Here is a 21,209-nt window from a genome sequence, read left to right as displayed (position 1 = left end):
TGACGTAGATCCAGAACAAAATACAGACAATAAAGGATAGTTTCCTGTTAAAAAGTGTGAATGAAATGGGATAGAAGCTCATTTTGAAATGGGATAGAAGCTCATTTGAATGCTGAAAAGTTAAGATGATGGGGACACAAGACCAAATGTCACAGGGGCACCATTTTTATTTTGAAAAAGGTTCATCCATCAAGGTCAAATATGCTAGGGTCACTTTCAATTTTAACAACAGTTTTTTTTTTTTAATCTGTTTTGAAAAGGAATGTTATGAGTGACTAAAATGGAAACATTTGACTCTTCATCCACAGCGAGCTGACTTGGCCGTGTCAGCAATTACGATCACCCCCGAACGTGAGAGCGTGGTGGATTTCAGCAAGCGCTACCTGGACTATTCAGTGGGAATCCTGATGCGCAAGTCAGAGGAAAAGATCAACATTTTCTCTTTGCTGGCACATTTGACTTGGCAGTGTGGGCATGCATTGCCGCAGCCATCCCTGTGGTGGGCATCATGATCTTCCTGCTCAGGCGCATCCAAGCAGTGCGCTGCCAGAACAATGCGGGGGGGCATCCACAGCCTTCTGTCTCCACTTCGCTTCAGAGTGCCATCTGGATTGTATATGGTGCTTTTGTGCAACAAGGTGGGTGATATACTGTAGTTTGAGACTGGCCTCCACAACATTAATGAGCAGCGGTTACAAATCATGTATCATGTTGGAGGACCAAGACTAGGCAGCTTTTCATTCTACCAAATCATACACCAACCTCTTACTAGTTTACACCTCTGTATTTTAAGGTGTGTTTTGGTGTTTGTTTGTTGAAGACCTGCTCTTGACCTTCAGTGGGACATCATTGAGAACTAAACACCAACCATGCCGTTCTGAAACATTCAACCCTAAAAGCTGACCAGAGTAAAAGTGAAGAAACACAAAACACCAAAAACTACTTCAAGGGATTAAGGAAAGAAGATTAAAGTAAAAATTAGTCTCATTAATGGAAGCTCATGTGAATGTCACTATACAGCATGTGCTGATTCAGTAGTGAGTCAGTTTGAAGCACAACACCCACCCTAGCATTTTCTAAAGGTGCCCTTGTCAAGGAGAACATCCCATCTTTAGGTCTGGTGGAGATCCAGGTATGTCCGGTTTGGATAAATGACTACTTCAGCAACTGATGTTAAAGCCTGAACAGCATCTATCAAAGTCTGGCACACTGCCTATGAGCCTTTTTTAACCCAACACCCACTATATTTCAAGAGAAGCTAAATTCCATGTCGTCTCTCTGCCTCTCTTTTTCCCCCCCTCATTTCTGGCTCGCGTTCCAACCTTGCCTCTTTTTGTTCCAGTCAAGTGGATTGCATTTTTCTCGGGATGACGTAGGTCGCTTTGATATGGATCTGACTGCTGATGCATAGTGTGCCATTGACAGAGAGCATAAACTTGGCAACCGTATCCCCCCAATGATTTCAAAATGATATGCCAACACTTTGTTGGGTTTCGTTATATGCTGATGCAGATTAAACTACCCACCCACAGACACACTGCCTTTTCTTACTGCCTTTTTCTTTTGTTCCGTAAGGAGGTCAGGAAGAGGTAGGAAATAATCTGAAACTGTCTAGGAGAACGGATGAAAATAACACTTTTTCATTGTAATCAGGGAGTTGAATCAATTTGTTTCAGAGATGAAAGCACAAAGGTAAGGCAAATAACTGCACCAAAGTGGATGATGGAAGATCCACTAAAGTTTAAAGATGCACATTTCACATTCGATGACCTCGAGAAATCCGTCAAAGCCATATATGATAAACATGACTGATACAGGAGTGCTATGCATCTGACAAGGCCTTCAGTTTTTCCCCCCGAACTGTCCGAAGGGCGCAGCTGTGTTGATTTTGACACTTTCAGACAAATATGTTTTCATTACATTTCACACTCTTGAATCTCTCAGATGACATTTCTATGGCTTTACCCCTCAAAATCAAAATGCATGCTGACATTTTTCTCATGCACCTCATAAGCTGTTGGATATTTGGAGAGAAAGAGACAGTATGACAGAGAAAGTGAAGATAGAAAAGCTAATGCGGCGAACCAGTCTTTTCCCCTCAAAGAAAACAAGGAAGGGCAAAGGATTAAAGACAGGAAGGAAAGAACATTAAAAAGACCGAGAGAAGAATGAATATTAATGAGTACTACGCTCTTTGATAAAATTGTATTGGGATTTGTAATAGAATATAAAAGTGTGCAAGTAACATTTCAGGCTAGATTGGCTTGAATACACTAAGCTCTTGGGAAAATAAGTGAAAACTTACATTAATTACACAAAATCCTCATATGCATATAGTCAACTGCTCCAGCATTACATGCAAATATGAGTATTATCTTAAAAGTGAGAAACATTACAGCTTAGAACCGCTTTAATGCAAAATGCTGAGTACTCAAAAGGCACGCAAAATGTGATAGTTTCAGTAGAAGAGAAATCACGAGTCCATTTAACATTTTAATGATAAAAATGTTGGTATTCTCAGACACTGTTGAAGTCAAAGCATGAGTATATTGTACCAGAACAATTAATTTCTGTCTTCTCATCAGTGATGGATCTCCTAAAACAGGGGTGTCAAACTCCAATTCACAGTGGGCCAAATTTAAAAACTGGGACAAAGTTGCGGGCCAAATTTATTATTTACTAAAAAACAAAAAAAAAGACTGCAAATGTGCATGTTTTCCCTTCTCTCCAGATGTTTAATGTTGAACCTTTTCAAGGTCCAGGTCCTTGTACTTGTCGTGGTGTTTCTTATGTTTTATTCTTTTGTTACAGCCACGGTGGCTCTGCAGACGAGACAAACTGGTCTTTACCTTCATAAACAGATAATCTGCCTCCCATCGGTGCTGAAAGCTCCTGTTTTCCATCTTTCTTTTGGCTGTTTTTGGGGAGGGGTGGATTAAGTTTGTCCGAAGAGACTGGTAGCATGGATGCTCATGTTTGTTAACAGAAAAGTAGACGTGTATGTGCTTAATACTCACGGGCCAGCTCCCATAGAACCTTGATATGATCTTGCGGGCCAAATATAATTACACCACGGGCCAAATATTATTACACCGCGGGCCAAATAAACTACACCGGCCTGTGTTTGACACCCCTGTCCTAAAAGCTTGTTTTAAAATGCAGGAAATAATCCTTAAACTTATACCTTGTACGTATATTAAACACCTTTCCTTACTTGCATTATTATTATTATTATTATTAATATTAACGTCTACATGGTGGTGTAGTGGTTAGCATTATCGCCTCACAGCGAGAAGGTTTTAGGTTTGCATCCCGGCCTGGGCCTTTCTGTTTGGAGTTTGCATGTTCTCCCCGTGTCAGCGTGGGTTTTCTCTGGGTTCTCCAGTTTCCTCCCACAATCCAAAGACATGCAGGTGTTCGGTTCATTGATGACTCTAAATTGCCCGTAGGTGTGAATGGTTGTCTGTCTCTGTTCGTCTCTATGTGCCCTGCGATAGACAGGCGTCCTGTCCAGGTTGTACCCCGCCTCACGTCCGATGTCAGCTGGGATCGGCTCCAGCCCCCCGCAACCCCGACAGGGATAAGCGGTTGAAGATGAATGAATGAATGTAATGTCAGATGATTATAAATGTGTTGCTTAAATAGGTGCATATTGTGTTTTTGGTATTTGCACTACATTAGGGATAGGAAATGAATGATTCTATAGAGTATATAGTAAATATGTGTTGTAAATTGTGTTTGTACCTGCTCCTCAACAGGCAGTGACTCCATCCTGGGATCAATGGCTCTGCGTATCGTCATGGGCAGCTGGTGGCTCTTCACCCTCATTGTCTGCTCGTCTTACACAGCAAACCTGGCTGCCTACCTCACTGTGTCACGCATGGACAATGCTGTCCGGTAAGGCTTAATACCTTCATGTTCACACTGTTTGAACTGAGTCGAATGCAGTTCTTTCTCTTATCTCGGAACCTCAACAATAGAGAGATTTAATTTGCAAAATAAATTAATTTATGCTGCATGTGTTTGCCAAGCCCACACGTGCTGTATACTGTTCACCTACAGTAACAGTTAATAGAGGAATAAGGGAGGCCTGTTCGGCTGTATCTGTTAAATTACACTTCAGGCGTGTAATTTCTTGCTTAATGTCATAAATCACACAATTGGAACAGTACATTTATTGTTAATAATGTACTATGTTTGTGTTATGTCTGAGACTATGTTAATTATGCTGCTACCTTTCTTGGACACTTGGAAAAAGAGAGTTTTAATGTCAATGAGTCTTTTATTCCTGGTTAGGTAAAATAGAATTAACATTATCTTAACACGTCTTTGGTACAAATCACAATTCAATCCTCTAATATTATAAATATATATACCTAAATCTTTTAAGTGTATCACAGCATTTATAACTATTGCTTATTTCTAATACTGGTCCCAAAAAGGGCTTTTAAATAACAAATATAAAACGTGTGTACAGGCAACAAAGTGAAACTATGTGGTCAATTTTCTTGACCTCATAGGAACAGCAGTATGCCTTGCCGCCATAATCATATACATACCTACCTACAGTACGTACAGTATCTGATTAGTCTAATTGTTTACAGATTGACTTTTACATTACTACTATTTGCTTTAATATGTTAGTGAAATTTTTTCATGAGGGTCCAATGTTAGGACTAAATATTTGACCTCAGAAACTTTACTGATTTACTGGCAGTTGGACGTGGGCCATCTTCAGGAGGAAAAACATATGGACTTTTTTTACATTAAGTGTCAAGTGTTGAAGCCAACACACTATTGCTTCCAGATGCTTTGACAATACCTGACACGTTGAAATAACAGCTGTAGCCTTCTTAATTTGACACACCCTATTTTTCACAAACGGTAGAATGCAACGTATAACTCTGTTGGAACTACAGAGTTATACTTCTTTTACCTCGTAAACAACCTTTGGCTGAGTGCAGACACCTGCTACAGGAGCACTTAAACTCAACAACAGCCAGACAGTTTTATTCTGGCCTGTCATCAAGTTACTCACGGAATTAACATTAATTAGCAACAGCAGATATGACCTGCAGCCGGTGGCAGTGAATGCACTAAAAGTGAGAAACTTCCTGAATGTTTTGTAAAGATTTGTTACCATTGGAGCTCAGGTGCCGAAACAGAGTCATTTTTCATACACTGTTATTTACACTTATAAATGCAGTAAAATACTTGCAGTGTAGAGACCAGCTGTTATTAAGGAGAGTAGTGCTGTAACATTAGCAGGCTGGGGTGGAAAACACATGGTAGAGTTCAGTGATTTTGTTAATTTTATCCAATATTAATCCATTTAAACAGGCCCAGCACGTCCCTTCACTAAATAGTTTGTGTCAATGTGAATATATGTGTATTCTCAATTACTGTAACTGACCCAAAGAAATCAACTTTATGGGTCAAGGACTGTCCTTAAAACTTTTTCAATAGATTGATGCACCGATTTAGCATTGTGTACATTTTAATTTGCAATATTTAAAAAGCAAAAGAACATCAAAATCAATACAGAAGATTTTTTTTCTTGTTAAAACCTGGCCCTTAAATCACCCACAATGAAACCTGAACGCCAACAGTTCTGTCACAGATTTTGATGTGCTATGATAGCGGCAACTAATGTAAGCGGGCCAAAGAAATGTGGCTATAGAGATGCTGCTAACTCCACGCCCCCGAACTTGTCATCTTGAGCCCCAACTGACGCTGACTCAAATCAATTCATCAGATTTCACACAGTTCCCTCTGGAAGCACAAATGGCTTTATACACCTTTTTCACATCTGCAGCAGTACTCCCCAAGACCTGTAAACAGACTTTGATGAGTCTTTGTTTAGTGAAAACATTCAGACGTGTTTTTTTATGCTATACACACTGTGTGTTGTTCTTGAGGTATCGTGCAGTATTCAATATTTTAACTACAGGGAAAAGCACTGTAACTCAGACTGAAGTGCATCTCTCATCAGCTGCAGTTGGTGTTTGGTCTGTCTACTTTTCTGTAATTTTTGACCCACTGCCTAACAACTAGCCTGTTCTCAGCCCACATGCTATTTATCAGTGAATCCAATTTGGTGTGCTGTCTATCCCCGAAGAATGAGCATAGAGGCATTTGATTGCACTGGGTCCTTCTTCTGTAGAACAAACAGCCACATGTGGACATGTGAGGAGAGGGAGTGAATGCTGAGCAGCGCATGATTCACCCGTGGAAGGAAATTATAGCCTGTGTGTGAAACAAAAAATCTGAACAGATTTAATGCATTAACACTTGAGACATGCAAGACATTCATGAGAAATTTCTGAATTAAGTTTTGTGGAGCTAATAGACTGTGAAGCAAACAAACATGTTCACATACACTTAACACATACATGTGAATGTGAGAACAGTACAGGACCCAGCAACCTACAGTATATTTTCTTATTTAATAGCCTATGTGTATATTTCTTCATTGAGAGAAGAAGAGCAAATCATTGCAATTCCAAAACACTATTAATTCATTCTTCAACGAGCATTTCAAGCTAAAGTCAGAGAGACCTTGCTTTTGTACTCCATTGCTTTCTTGACATGCATTAGACACTACTTATATTACACAGCATCAGGTCTTACTTAACAGCAGTGCATTCAAATTAACTCTGCTGCTCAACCTCCAAATTACATAATCCTTGTGAGTGAATACTCTGGTTAATGTAAATGTAAAACTTGCTGTGAACACATTTGTAGGCAAATTTCTGTGACCCTAGTCTGGCTCACCTGATGTACAGTGCTGGGATAAAACAATTGGCCACTAATTTTAAACTTGCGTGTGGTACCCTACCTCTTGATGTTCTTACAAGATCCTAAAGAAAACATTGGGTTTTACTATTACCCACAATCAAAGTGAGCATGTCTGGCACACCAATGATTGATTTTCTATTATGAAATCAATGTTTATAGTAGTAGTATTTTAATTCAGTCATATTACATGATACAATAAGTTTAAACAGTACATACAATAGAGTATGAATGCCTGTCATACATTCTTATCGATTCATTCTACCCTTCAGAAAAAGAAAAAAAATTAAATACAAAATCAGGATAATTGTTTTGGGTAGGACAACGAAACACATTTGTAATTTGACAAAGTATTGGGTGGAAAACTCTCTCATTTCTACAGACACACTTTAATGGACATTTTGCTTTATTTACGGTCAGTACTGGAATTCAGCTCCACTGAAGGTGACAATCACAAAACCACTGGAGACAAGATAGTGCAGGATATTTACAGAGGAAAATTTGTTTAATGAAGAGCGATTGCAACTCCCATTGTCCTGGGGAACGTACTGGGGAAGTAACCAGTTAAGCGGATATTGTGTTCACTGTAGTATGCACTGTAGTAACCTGATTACTGTAATGCCCAAGCTATACATCCTGCTTGACCAATGCATGACGCATACTGTACCTTGCTGAAACAGCTGCGGCTGTGTCCATACATAGATGAGAGACTAAATTAATGTGTCTGTATTTAACCATGCTAAGTTAAATGTTCAGCAGTGGAAATATGATGCATCTCTGGCAATTATCTCTACTTTCATTCAGCCACTCAGCTGTAACTTTCCCTGCCTTCTGCCATGCACATATGTACTTAAAAAAATCAGATTAGAAAACCAATTTCCCATATACATGGTAGAGAAATCAGCTGTCTCTAAGGGGAATCTACCTGGGGAAATCAGGTTTCCATAATACCCTATCCCCGATTACAGAAACTACGTATCTTGTTTACTGGAGAAAGATGACTGTAAGCTGGTTACTTAGGGCGCACTCACACCTGGCCCGGTTGATCCGTGCCGTGCTTAAGAGCGATTGTCCTTCCTCCCTCCCTCCTCCCCCTCTAGCCAGACATGGCCAGCACTCGCACTGCTTCAAAAGATCCGGGCTACTGCACGATAGCTTCTTGCTCATATGTCCTCATGTCATAATACAACTAATGCATTGATTGACGGCAGCGCAATGCGACCAAATCTGCAGTAAACATTGCACTTCCACATCAGACCACAGCAAACCATTGGGTGCCATTTTTTTTAAATGTCCGTTGCGGGGAACAGTCGTACATAAATTAACGTCAGCCTTCTGTGCTCCTACATGTGCAGTCGTGACATGCCGAGGCCTAATTCTCTCAATCAGGCCTTGCTGCTGCCGCCTGCTCCTGTCTAACACAGGCGCGGTCCAGCTCATCTCAATAGAGACTATTGTGGTCAAGGACACCCAAACTTTAGTACTGGAGCAAAAAAATAAGTAAAAACTAAGAGAGAATTTTGGATTGCTGTATTACAAGAGGCAATTTTTAATCTTTGTCTCCAGATATACTGTACCTGGAGGGTTCCCTCACTGCCCAGTTCTAGGCTCCACAATTCTATCCCTCTTGGCATGATCGTCTATAAATGTCTTTTTTATGCAGATGATAACCTGGGGTTTAATTATACCCTGTGACAAAAGATATATTATGAGGTGCCTTACAGAAGAAAGTGGATATCTCCAAATTGGCAAATCTGAAATGTCTTTCCTGCCTTAAATCTTTTCATAAATCTCTTCCACAAGTCAGTTAGTGTACAGACACTAGTTTACTGCCAACAGTATGTACATAGACATGGTACCCTCCTATTACAGATTGTGTATGATGAGCATGCTTCCCACTGAGTCTGTGCTAATGTGTGATTGCATCTGCACGTTTCTAAGTGTGTGCATGCATTATGCATTAAGTTGGTGTATTGGGAACAATTAACTTGGTCTAAAAATACTTAAGCATTTGCATATTAGAAATGTCTATAAACTCTGCATGGCTTTATCTTCTTTTGTTTGCTCTTTTTCTCTGTAAATAAGCCTTTACAAAACACCCTCAGACACAGAGGTGAAACAATGTTTGTTTATCTTCCACACTGCGATGTAAAACTTGAGTGAGAGGAAACAAAAGAGAAGGTTGGATTAGTTTCATAACTCTTTTTCCCTCCAGGATATAGAAGAGATTAATACTGATTGGACTGAACTCTTTGACTTAACACTTGTTTTCTGTTTTTAATGCCGCTTTAATTGTTACTGCTATAGCCAATTTTACATTTATAAAGCTCAATATAACCATGAGCGGTTGTGCGGCAAGCCATTTAGTGCCTTTGATTACAGCAAGAACACTTAGTGACATGCACACAACAAGAAAAGAATATTCTTTACAAGCTTATGTCTCTGCAGCTGTGTACTACAGAGAGGGTGTGCGTGTGTGTGTGTGTGTGTGTGTGTGTGTGTGTGTGTGTGTGTGTGTGTGTGTGTGTGTGTGTGTGTGTGTGTGTGTGTGTGTGTGTGTGTGTGTGTGTGTGTGTGTGTGTGTGTGTGTGTGTGTGTGCGTGTATATGTGTGCGTGTATGTGTGTGCGTGTGTGCGCGTGTGCGTGCAGTATTGTGCTTATTTTAGTCTTTGTTCAGCCATTATAGCTAATGAACAGAGGGCTGGGTTGGACCTCTCTGTATTGATCGATGTTGCACTGCTTTGTGAAAGAAGAAGCAAACAAGAAAATGGGTGACAGATGTCCTCGGTGCATTTACAGTTTTTACTTCACTTAGTTGTTGCCCAATATTATCACTTGTTAGTGGTTTCATCTGACTAGATATTTGAATTTTAAAGTGTGCCATATGTCTATTGATTTTTTTTTTCTTTCTCACAATGCAGGGACTTTCACCTTTTTTCTTAATCATATTTACTCCAGCTGGTCCATCTAAATATTTATATCTATACTTCAGCAAATGTAGGAGCTTGTGTTGTTAGAGAAAAGTAAACTGTTAGGTCAAATTAAAGCAGAATATTTTACGCAGTGCAGTAAAGCTTGCAATTTAATCTGACAGAATAAACTGGGGACCATACAATATCTAATCAGTTGTTTCTTTCTCACTCGCTGATTTTTCCCTCCCAACAACCACTGCTACACCATATAGGCTTTTAATTAAATGGTTGAATTAGTGCAACATCATTATTTTCGAGATAAGATATTCATTTACTTTTTAGAGAATGGGAGAGAAGACGGTATTTTCATGTAAACATTATGGTGATACTCTAATATGTTGATTTTCTAAAGAAATGTAGCCATCGCATAGAGCGCCATGCCAAACATATCAACCTTACACCGGAGGAATAGGTAATCTGTGTAGATTGCCATTTCAAATCCCATTGGAAGGAAACCTTAATTACAATGACATATGACATTTAGTAAATGTAATGCAGTGAAAAATTGGCAGTAATCTCTCCAAATATAAAATACAGCTGTTGCAAGGGGCCTCATTTCGTATTGCACACATAGCATCTGCATAATAAGCATTTCAATTAGGAAAGACTGATTTTCAGATATAAAGTATTGTTCATGAAAAGTAGATTAGAGTTTAGTGCGGACTCTATTAGGGGCTAATGCCCAATCATGGGGATGGACCCCTGTAATCAGTCAGCAACTTAACCTCCCAACCTGGTCATCACGACTCTGAATCTGAGTCCTTTTGCTGGTAGTGCTGGGGAAAGCATCTCCATCAGAATAGCAAACAGCATGCTACAGGTGCAGCTAATTTGGTTTATAAAGAACATGTTGATTAGTGGTTTGCTCCAATGTGTATAAGAGAGGGAGCCGGTAGTTTTAGGCTTACTGATTGGATGGAGTGAACCAGGAGTGAGTTAAAATTTGAATTTGACATAGAGGGGACATTCTGTATACAAAAGCATATCAGCCGAGCGCCTTAGATGGGTAGTTATCTATAAACAGCTGAATTTCCAGAAGATTGACTCTCACTGTATGCGTCACTTTGACAGGATGAAGTTATGTCGATTCTATTTATGTTGTAATTAATGAAGTATGAAAAGTTTGAACTCTAAATCGGTATGAAAATCAAATAAGTATAATTAATAGTTCAAGTTGGTAATTCACAGTACAGTTGTTTTGACATGTACAAGCATTTCTTAACTCGGTGACTTTTTGCATCATACTGTACAGAAAAATAAGACTTTTACAAACTGGCATATTGGGAGTAGTAACAGCTTTGTTGGCAGCAAACATGTACAACAGCTTGAGCATGTGAAAAAATGGTATGAGACAGTAATACACTATCATTAAAAAAATATATAACACTATTGTGAAATTTGAGGCAGAGCAAAAAAAGGTATTTTCAGTATCAAAAATGAAATTGCAGGATTGAGACCTATCAGGCTCTCAAATAGATTCTCTTAACTCTGATTGGTAGCAGAGAAATCAGCTTATAAAGTCTGAAATGTTTTGAGCTGTGTATATCAGGCCTATATTATAAGACTGGTTAATAAACACAGAAAAAGTTGATTTTTTATTTTAAACACAATCTCATTTATGTATCCGAGTACGGTTGAATGTGATATAAATATAAATATAATATCCTCAGTGGATGAATTCACACTGTTTATTGAAACATGTACTTTATTAACTTGTGTAGTGCAGTGATACTTCTTGCCGACAGTTATGTTATAGTCCTCTGCATGACACAAATTGAAATGTTCTAGAAAAAGTTCTATTTCTGTTTGAATTTTAATTCCTGTTTTTTTTTCTTTCAAATTCCAGTATCTACTAAACTAACTCGCTAATGTGATTGTAGGTCGTTCCAGGACCTGTCCAAGCAAGTGGACCTGGTTTACGGGACAGTGAGAGACTCGGCCGTGTACGAGTATTTCAAGGTCAAAGGGACCAACCCACTGGAGCAGGACAGCACGTTTGCTGAGCTCTGGAAGACCATCAACAAGAACAACGCCTTTGAGAACTCTGTGTCCAGCCCATCCGAAGGAATCAAGAAGGTGAGTCTGAACACCTTTAAGTCATGTTGCTGTTGTTGGACTTCTGTAGGCAACTTTATACTCTAACTATACTAAAAAGAGCCATATCAGATTTAATCAAATCAGTTGTTTCTGAAGTGTTATCTTCATTTCAATTTGAACACATGAATTAAAATATTTAGCTATTGTTTCATATGACAGAGGCAAGCAATGAGGTGATTGCTCGGTCCTCCAGAAACTGTAAATGCTCTTAAATAAATTATCGGAAAATGTAATAAATATATCTCTGTCAGCTCAGAGAAAAGAACCCTGTGAGACATGAGCTCAGCCTTGATGATAATTAAATGTAGCTTTTTTGCTGTCATTCTGCCAGTTAAAGATGAACTCGTAATTACCATCCTTGATTCACAGACATATACGTAAAGGGATATTTTTAGTCTCTGGAATTGTGAGAGGTTTTACATTATTCTCAACAACTCTGTGCGCTTCTGAATAATTATTCCATGCATTCTCTCATCTCCATAGTCCTTTAACAGATAAACACAATTATACACAGGGGCAAACACAGATTAGGGCTGAGTGATATGGTCAGAATATTTTATACTGGTATAAGTTATTCTATAAAACGATACATATCACAACATAGCCTGTTTTTTAGAAAAAGTATTTAATAGATATTTTTATATCGTTTTGATGATATATGTAGTCATATCGCCCATCCCTTCACCAGATTAAAGAATAATCCATGATTGAACTAATTACAGGCACAACATATGCGCTGTTCATTAAACAGCTTTATTAATTGAGCTGCTAACTGCATTCAATGTAGTCCCGCCCAGTTTGCACAGATAAATACATACATGGAGAAGAAAGTCTTCACAATTTTAAATCCAACTCCAAACATAGTTGATGAGAAATAAGCATTGTATTGCTGAATTACTACACAATCTGCTTAATCTACTAAATGTGCCTACTCAGTTTGATGGTAATGTGGTTTAGCCAACATATGCTTATTTATTAAAGGTGAGTGAACTTGAGAGCCCTGCCTCGTCCTAATGAGATGTGAGGTGAAAAGGCTGCTCAGTTGTATTTGTTGGGAGCACAGTCTTACTGTGGAAGACGAAGATGTAGAGACACCACAGGGAAGAAAGCCAGAGAGAAGTGTGTACAAAAAAAAAAAAGTCCAGGAGGATTTCAGACTGATATTCAGTCTGTGGTTGTTCTACATATTCTCCACTGTGTGTGCTTGAGGCTACGGGAAATGATTGTGTCTCTAAAAATATGCTACACACAAAAGAAATGCAGATGGAAAAAAATAGCACGTTGACATTCATGGTATGGTATGCTGAAAATAGACAAAAATGTCATGTCAGAGTATGCCCAAAAATAGACATAGTATATTAAGTCAAAAATTGACATAGTACAGTATGGTGTAAAAAGTCATAAAACAGTATGTTGAAAGAAAATCAATGATTACTCCAATGAGAAGGTAAAATGAATCTGTTCATTTCTCTGCAAATATTTAGCTCTACTGTTGGCTCTACTAGAGGCATGAGTTCAGTGTGTAAAAAGTTATTTAGAGACCTACCTTGACAAAAATCACAGGGTTGGTCGTTAATATCTTATTCTGTAAAACAACATTTTGGTGTTTAAACCACAATGCTTGGGTGGGACATGACAGGGTAAAGGTTTCTAAATGTGCAAATTACAGTAAGAATTATTGTTTTTTTATATTAGAAAATGGAGAAATACTTCAATTTTAAAGTAGATGCCTTTGGGATCATGGTGAGTGTCTTTAACAGCATTTTTGTATGTGTGTACTGTATGTCATTGTTTTATCTTGTCTTTCTCAGTTAAGCTAGTGTCGCTCTGCTTTAAACACATCAGCCTTTGTCTTTTGTTGACCTATCCAGGCAAAGCGAGAGTCGTATGCCTTTCTATGGGACATGGCTGTGATGGAGTATGCTGCTCTGACAGATGACGACTGCACACTGACTGTAGCAGGAAACAGCATGAGCACCAGAGGCTACGGCATGGCCCTGCAGCACGGCAGTCCATACAGAGATCTCTTCTCTCAGAAGTACGTATTTTGGTACATACTTATTCATTTAGAAGCCTTAATTTTAGCTAACCAGAAATGGAACCAGCTGATATTTCCTGCTGATGGAATCATTTATCATAAAAAGAAAGCGGGGTATTATAACTTGGGTTTTATTTTCATATTTCTTGCCATCTGTTCTAACAGTTATCATAACATCGTAAACACTAAATAATTGCAGAGAATGAAACACGGACACATCGCCAGAAATGGGTCCAGCTGGGCATGAAATACAAGTGGTCAGACAATCAGCGAGTTCAGACAGATTATAAAAGTACTTTATTTGGAGGTAAAACCAAGAGTAAGTTTGGATCAAAAGTTGACTTTTCCCTTACGTTTTCTCCTCCAAACAAGTTTGTCTAACTTGGAGGTTTGGTTCCAAATATGTGTAATCATCTGAATACTTGTAATTATTTTTATCTGTGTCTCCGGATCTCAGCAATTACTGTGGCGAGTAGAATGTTATCATAACTGACAAAACAGATGGCTAGAGCCATGAAAATAAAACCCAAGCTGTAATAAACCGTATTAATATTGACTGCTGTCTAGAAGCAATGGAACCTGAACAGTTCTCACTGTTTGTCTTGGAGACACAGACTGAGAAGTACATATGTAATGTTTTCAGTCCATCTGTTTTTCCCCCTCACACAACCCTGAAACATGTAGCTCCAGACATATTTGGTGCATTTTACAAGATTTATACAAGAGAGTTTCAAATCAGGGCAACAGACTAAAAATATAAATTCAGGACAAACACCATCTGAAATGGTAGGATTGATCACCCTGTAAACTACAAACAGTCCCTCTGTGAAAGATCTTTAAGATATGATTTGTAGGGAGAAAGTGGTTTTACGAGTGTAAATGTGTATAAATGTCAAAAGCTTTGAATGTGCATGCTTGTGCACAAACACATGTGCCAGTCACTGTTGAAGAGGTTGAATAATGACTGTGCAAAAAGCAAACCGCTCCGATGGGACACATTCAGCGTCTCGCCTCAGTTTGTACTCAGCCGCCATCATTCTCCTCCACAACATCCATCCAGTCCTCTCTGTACGCTAACTAATGGGCTGACTGTGGTATTTGATCATCTTTGTTTCCATGCTTATACAACTTGCTTTATGAAATCAATTAATCTTGAAACTGCGATGGTTTTTCTTTGCCTTGTTTACATAGAACTGTTTTTTCTTTGAGCTCTTGTTAGCATTCGGGAATTGTTTCCACAAAGTATCACAACTTAGAATCTGCTTCACAAACTGCAGCCGTTAATAGCATTATACACGCTGTAGCTCTTTAGTTATATACTATATACACCTTTCTAGTCTTTCTGACCACTAAAAGCAATTTAACAGTACATGCCACATTAACCCATTCACACACATTCATACACTGATGGCAGAGGCTGCCATGCAAGGTGCCACCTGCTCATCAGGATCTAATCTAATCCTCATAAATACAGTGATGGCGCAGCCTTTGTGTTCTTTATCTTGCCCAAGGACACTTTGACATGGGGACTGGAGGAGTCGTCCACTAATCAGAAGATTAGTAGATTGCCAGCTCTACCTCCTGAGCCCCAGCTAGTCCCCAGTGAGCCAACAAACAATGCTAATGCAGTGCTTTAACATCTACATGGTATTTTCATGTACTTATAGTTATTTAGAGAAATATGAAAATCACATTTAATTTGCCTTTATCTACTTCAACATATGTGTAATTTGAATTGTCAGCATGTAACATGTCTGAATCAATGCTATTGTCGGATGTGTTCAATATGCTGTGTTGGTATGACATGACACTTTCCATCTTCCACCTTGTTTGAAAGAGCTACTTAGTGTTTCTTCTCCACAGGATATTAGAGCTTCAGGAAAAAGGTGACCTTGACATCCTGAAGCAGAAATGGTGGCCAAGGAAAGGCCGCTGTGACCTGCAGAGCCATGCCGATGCCCAACCGGAGGGACGGGCGCTACGTCTCCACAGCTTTGCCGGTGTCTTCTGCATCCTGGCTGCAGGGCTGCTGCTGGCCCTCCTGGTGGCTGCACTGGAGACCTGGTGGAACAGCAACCCATGCCGGAGAGAGCAGCCCAAAGAGGTGACCACTGACATCTCGTCGGGCCAGGGCCCAGTCCCAATCCCAAGCCTGCTAACCCAGAACCGGGCCATGGTGGCCACCACGGGTCCCCCTGCCCCACCAAGGCCCCGGTCGAGACCCAGACCCCCGGGCCCCCCGGTCCTGCCCAGAGATGCCACTGCCACACTCTACTTTATGGATCCAGCAGGCACTGACGCCAGCCCCGATTTAGTAGAGCTGCAGTACACCCAGTTATAATAGGTGTGCCCCGGATGATAGTCCAGACATCATGTGATCAATCTACTCATTCCTTCTCATGTTGGGAGAGAGGTTGGGGTGCTTTGTTAGGGACTTCTGAAGCTTCTCTCTCAAACACACTCACTGTGATTCTCTCATAATGACGCATATAAGTATTGACTGCCAAAACTTTGGCCTGAACCGACGATCAATGTCTCTGGTGCTCATGTGAGAAAACCGCAGCTGAAGTGATTAAAGTAAATGTAAAATAATGTTGAATTGCAAATTTAAAACCAGTTTCTGAAATTGTACTTCTGAGTCCATAAGTGCTTCAGTTGTGCAATAGCTCTCTTTAGCTAATCCATTCAAGTCTTAATGCTTTAGAGCTCTGACTTCATCTTGCAACTGTCACCTGGGCAGCCCCTCAGCATGAGGCGTCCAGACAACTAAGGCTTGACATGGATCCCTAAACTAAAGTGTGAGCAAAAGCAGATAGTAAAGAATCTGAGCCTTGACCTGCCTGTTTGACTTGACAGTCCAACAACCCAATAAGAACTGATACCCATTAAAGACCCAAACCTGTCCTGAAAAGACACACAGTAAATCAAACGCCACCCATTTTGGTTTTTGAATTACTGCTGTTGATTTCTATTTGAATCTTTTTGCACAGCTGCTCTCATAATAACCACATACAGTACTACTGTCCTGGACTCACAACATTAATTATTCATTATTTATAGATAATAGGATGTGTTAGATGTGTCGTTTGAGTATAACAATGGTTGTGTACTCCATTATTATTTGGTTTGGAAACATGTCTTGAAGTTATTTTGTATCTTTTAAGCATCAAACACTCACCCTCTGTAGGCTTGAAATATGATTTTCTACAAAAGTGACAAAGTGAACATTTGTTCCCACAATCTTTATATACCCTGTTGTCAGTCTGTATGCCAATATGATCAGTCAATTATTAATTGATAAAAAATACAATTACTTTCAAAGGAGATTAGAGCAGGAACAAGTAACTGAATCAACAGATAATGATTTGGATATAATATCTATCAACAGTCTAATATTTTATGGATTAATCAAAAAATAATTGACAGAATCATCGTTAACTTTAACAAATATATAATGGTAAGCTGTAATCCTAAAATAGAATTAAGATTTAAGTTGTTCATAGGGCAAAAATGATCTGATCTAAGCGTTTAAAATATTAGTGATGAATTTGCTGCTTTATGGTTTATAATAGCTTTCCATTTTTGACAGTTAGAAAAAAACAAGTCATTTGTGGACAACATAATTATCTCACAGTCATAAACTCTAGCTGACCACAGCAGCTGTTCTTCACACTAAAAGCTTTTTTTAACGCTACCTTTAAAGCCTGTGGCGAACAAGTGTTTAATATTTATAAGATCTGAGAGTGAGTTTCGCTTCAAACTGTTCCAACCATTGTTGGCACCATGACAGTATGTGGACATTATGACAGCCATTTCAAACAAAACCTACTGCAAATCTGTACACATCAGACATTTAAAGGAATGGACTTTTTGAGAGATAGCCTCACTTGCCTTTTTTACGAGAGTTAGAGAAGGAAATGGATACCACTCTCTTATCCATTAAATAAGAAGCTACCGCCAAGGCAATGTAGTCATTTGCCTAACAATGACCTAATATTACACTTATAATCAGACTAATAACCAAGTTAGAATAAAAAGGCCACCTTTTACAACCTCACTTAGAAGACATTTTCAATTGGCTTAAGAGGGCTGGTGTAAACCTGCGGTAAATGTTTCAATAGGAAAATATTAGTGCATAATAACGTAAGACATAGACACAAACACTTAGGGTGATCGTCTTCTCTCAGGAATAAATATTAAAGAAATGTTGTATGTAAACATACTCATGTAAACGTGAGGCACGAGAGTGGTATATAGATCTTCTCATATAATTCTCAAAAAGAAAGTGAATAAGAGTATTTCCTAAAATGTCAAACTATTCCTTTTATTACTTATGTAGTAATTAATTGCAATTATATGTCAATGTCCGGATTCACAAGGGAACCGTTTTGGTTATGTATCGTTGTCTATGATCTTCAGCAGGTGACTAAGGATTACGGTCTGGAAAGGGTTTCTGGTCCATTGACATATAATGACATAACAAGCGCTTCACCAGAAGGGAGGCAGCACATATGGACAGACAGAGAGAGAGACTGGGAGGAGGCCGAGGCTCTTGACACAGGTCAGGAGAGGCCTGATGTATTGTACTCGATGGTCATTGGCTGTGTCAGGGCGAAGGGGCGGGGCATGGGGCCGGGCAGGGGTAGATTGTAGTTGCTTCATCTGTCATCCCACCCCATGGTCTCTCCTGTTATCTGGCTTTTTTGTTTTGTCCGTCTTCAGTGTTGCTTGACTTAAATGGGTGCATGATGATAGAATAAAAGAAGTGTGGAGGGCAGGGTGCAGCCAAAATGTGTCTGATAAACAAACATGCGTTTTATTTGGCTTCTCCCTCCCCTCTCCCATATTTCTGTTGCGTCATACTGTATATGTGTTTTTGAAAGATAAAAATGTAAATATTTAAAAGATTATTACAATACAATTTAGATTATAATTTCAGTGAAGTAAAATGAACACCTTTGGCTTAATTTAGATTTTATTGTCTCACAAAGTCTGATCTGTGTGTCCACTGGAACCTGTCTTGTCTACAGCAGATGCTCTTCATGCAAGAGTCCACTGCATATGCGTGGTCACTTAATCGTGGAGAAAATTGAAACACTTCTGCATGAAGAGACATCTTCGTTTAAGTTCATTTCAGGAGAGAGACATTACCTTTTACGACCCCGTATTTAAGGCCTAGTGTTTTAAGGTAATGTCTCTCTCGATGTTGGCTGCTTGAAAAATTCCAGTGTATTATTAATTTATATATTTGAGTTTGAATAAAGCTGAAAGTAGCCAGTGTGTTATCTCAAAACCCTTCAAACTAATGTGAACTGAATAATAGTAGAGTAGACTACATTGCATGCCAACTAGTCATGATGATGACGATTATACAACCTTTGTAACCTGTCTTTTTTGTCTTCGTTCACTCTCTGTCCCATTCTTTCCTATAACCTCGTAACCCCTTTCACTGCACATTCATTTCCACATGTATTCTTTATCATACTCTTTAATTACATTCATGCTCTCCCTTCCATTAAAACCTTTCCTTTTTCTATCCTGGCCTCTTTTATTCCACACACTCCCTGTGGCTCTGCCTTTCTTTCTTTCTATCCATCTATAGGACAAAGAGGTGAACTTGGAACAGGTCCACCATCGTTTGAACAGCCTCCTGGACGAGGACTTGGCCCACAAGCAGCTGCCAGGCCAGTCTATCGAGATCTCTGCCCTGGACATTGGCAGCATGCAGCCCAGCCAGTCCCTGGAGGCCTTGTCTGCTCGGGACTACCCAGCTCATCGGGGGCCACCACGACTCTCTGTGACCACCTTCCTCCAGGAGGGTCATGGGGCAGGAAGGACACTGGGCGCAGCCACTGGCAGGACCTTGCCCCTGCCCCTCAGCAGTGCCACCATGCCCTCTATCCGCTGCAAACACAGGGCACCCAATGGGGGGCTTTTCCGCCAGAGCCCAGTCAAGACACCCATGCCAATGTCCTACCAACCAGTGCCAGGAGGACCCATCCCAGAAGCCAGTGAGCCCAGCCACGGGACATCCATCTGAGCACACCAAACATTCAAAGACACTCAAGCTCAGATAGATAGAAGAGCTAAACAGAGTGCTAACAGTGTGAAGAGATATAAATAAAACACTAAAAAAGGGGTTTTTATTACCAGTGTTGATGAGTCAGTGAGCTGACACATGACAAGACACTGGACTTTAATGTACATATTTGTAAGTACAAAGAAAGAGAGAAGCAACATTAAAAGAGTATTTTGAATATTCTAAACAGTTGAGTTTAAAAAACATAAAAGTATAAAAAAAAAATGACTGTTTGAATGGCTTTGTAAATTTTGTTCTAAATCAATAAAGGTGACAATTCTTTGTGGTTGTTTTCTAAGTGCCAAGTTCAAAGATGTTTTCTTTCAGATCAACATTAACTGAATGTACTGTGAGAATTTATGCTAAAAAGACATTTCACACTTCAAAAGACATTGGAAGAATTGATTTGTTTCATATGAAAAAAATAAAAAGTATATTACAAAAACACAGATGTGCTTGAAGACATATTTAGAGTATCAGCACCAAGCTGTCGGTGTGTATCTGGGACTGTGGGGTCACTGATAAAATGATTTCAGAGTATAATAGGCAGGAAATGAAAGCCAGAAATGTTTATCATACATTTTCCAGCACAACAATTGTGCAATAAGGGTTCATTAGTTTTGGTTTTCATGCTTCATAATACAAAGAATTGTTGAGGTTTTGTTTAATATTAGGAAATAAAACCAGTTTGAGATGGATTTGCAAAGTTATTTCTGTAATGCAACACCTTTAGTCATATTTTTTTACGTTTTGGGTTTCGATTTTAAAACCGTATGTATTTTCGATTAAAAAAAACAACAATTGAGCCGTATAGTTTTTGTCTAGAAAGGATTTGTCAGGTATTTGAAGAGCCTTAAATGTCAACAAGTTCCAGACAACAGATGGGATTTAAAAAAATAAATAAATAAATAATGTCCCAAAACGGATATATTTGTCCATTGTACCCATGTCTTAAATAATTAATGCCAAGTGATAATTTCAGTTTATGCCCAGCTTTCCCCTAATAGCCTCACTTGTGGTTCACCCTGAGACAATTATCACCCAGCGTACGGTAAAAGGAAAGAGAATTCCGTCATTGTGGGGCTCGAGGATAATTGCTCACATTGGAGCCACCACAGCACTAGGCCAAGTACACACATGGGGCCTATATGAAGGAACTGGACACATGGACACGGCCCTTGGGAAAGCAAACGTTAGCCAAGCAGACTCAGCTGGGTTGGCCACGTG

General features: G+C 39.3%; 1 protein-coding gene across 1 annotated transcript in view; it reads left to right on the top strand.

The window, feature by feature from the left end:
- grid1a (glutamate receptor, ionotropic, delta 1a) overlaps positions 1-19,943 on the top strand; it is a gene marked incomplete at both ends in the record, with an annotated part of 214,690 nt that extends 194,747 nt beyond the window's left edge. Inside the window, 7 exon segments of the mRNA XM_083923323.1 lie at positions 309-450; positions 453-642; positions 3,763-3,897; positions 11,649-11,844; positions 13,737-13,903; positions 15,767-16,007; positions 19,506-19,943. Coding sequence (XP_083779449.1) covers positions 309-450; positions 453-642; positions 3,763-3,897; positions 11,649-11,844; positions 13,737-13,903; positions 15,767-16,007; positions 19,506-19,943 — 1,509 coding nt within the window.
- Positions 19,944-21,209: the final 1,266 nt, after the last annotated feature.

This window comes from Echiichthys vipera, assembly GCF_963691815.1.
Source record: "Echiichthys vipera genome assembly, chromosome: 11".
Classification (NCBI taxonomy): domain Eukaryota; kingdom Metazoa; phylum Chordata; class Actinopteri; order Perciformes; family Trachinidae; genus Echiichthys; species Echiichthys vipera.
This window is presented reverse-complemented; position numbering and strand designations above follow the sequence as displayed.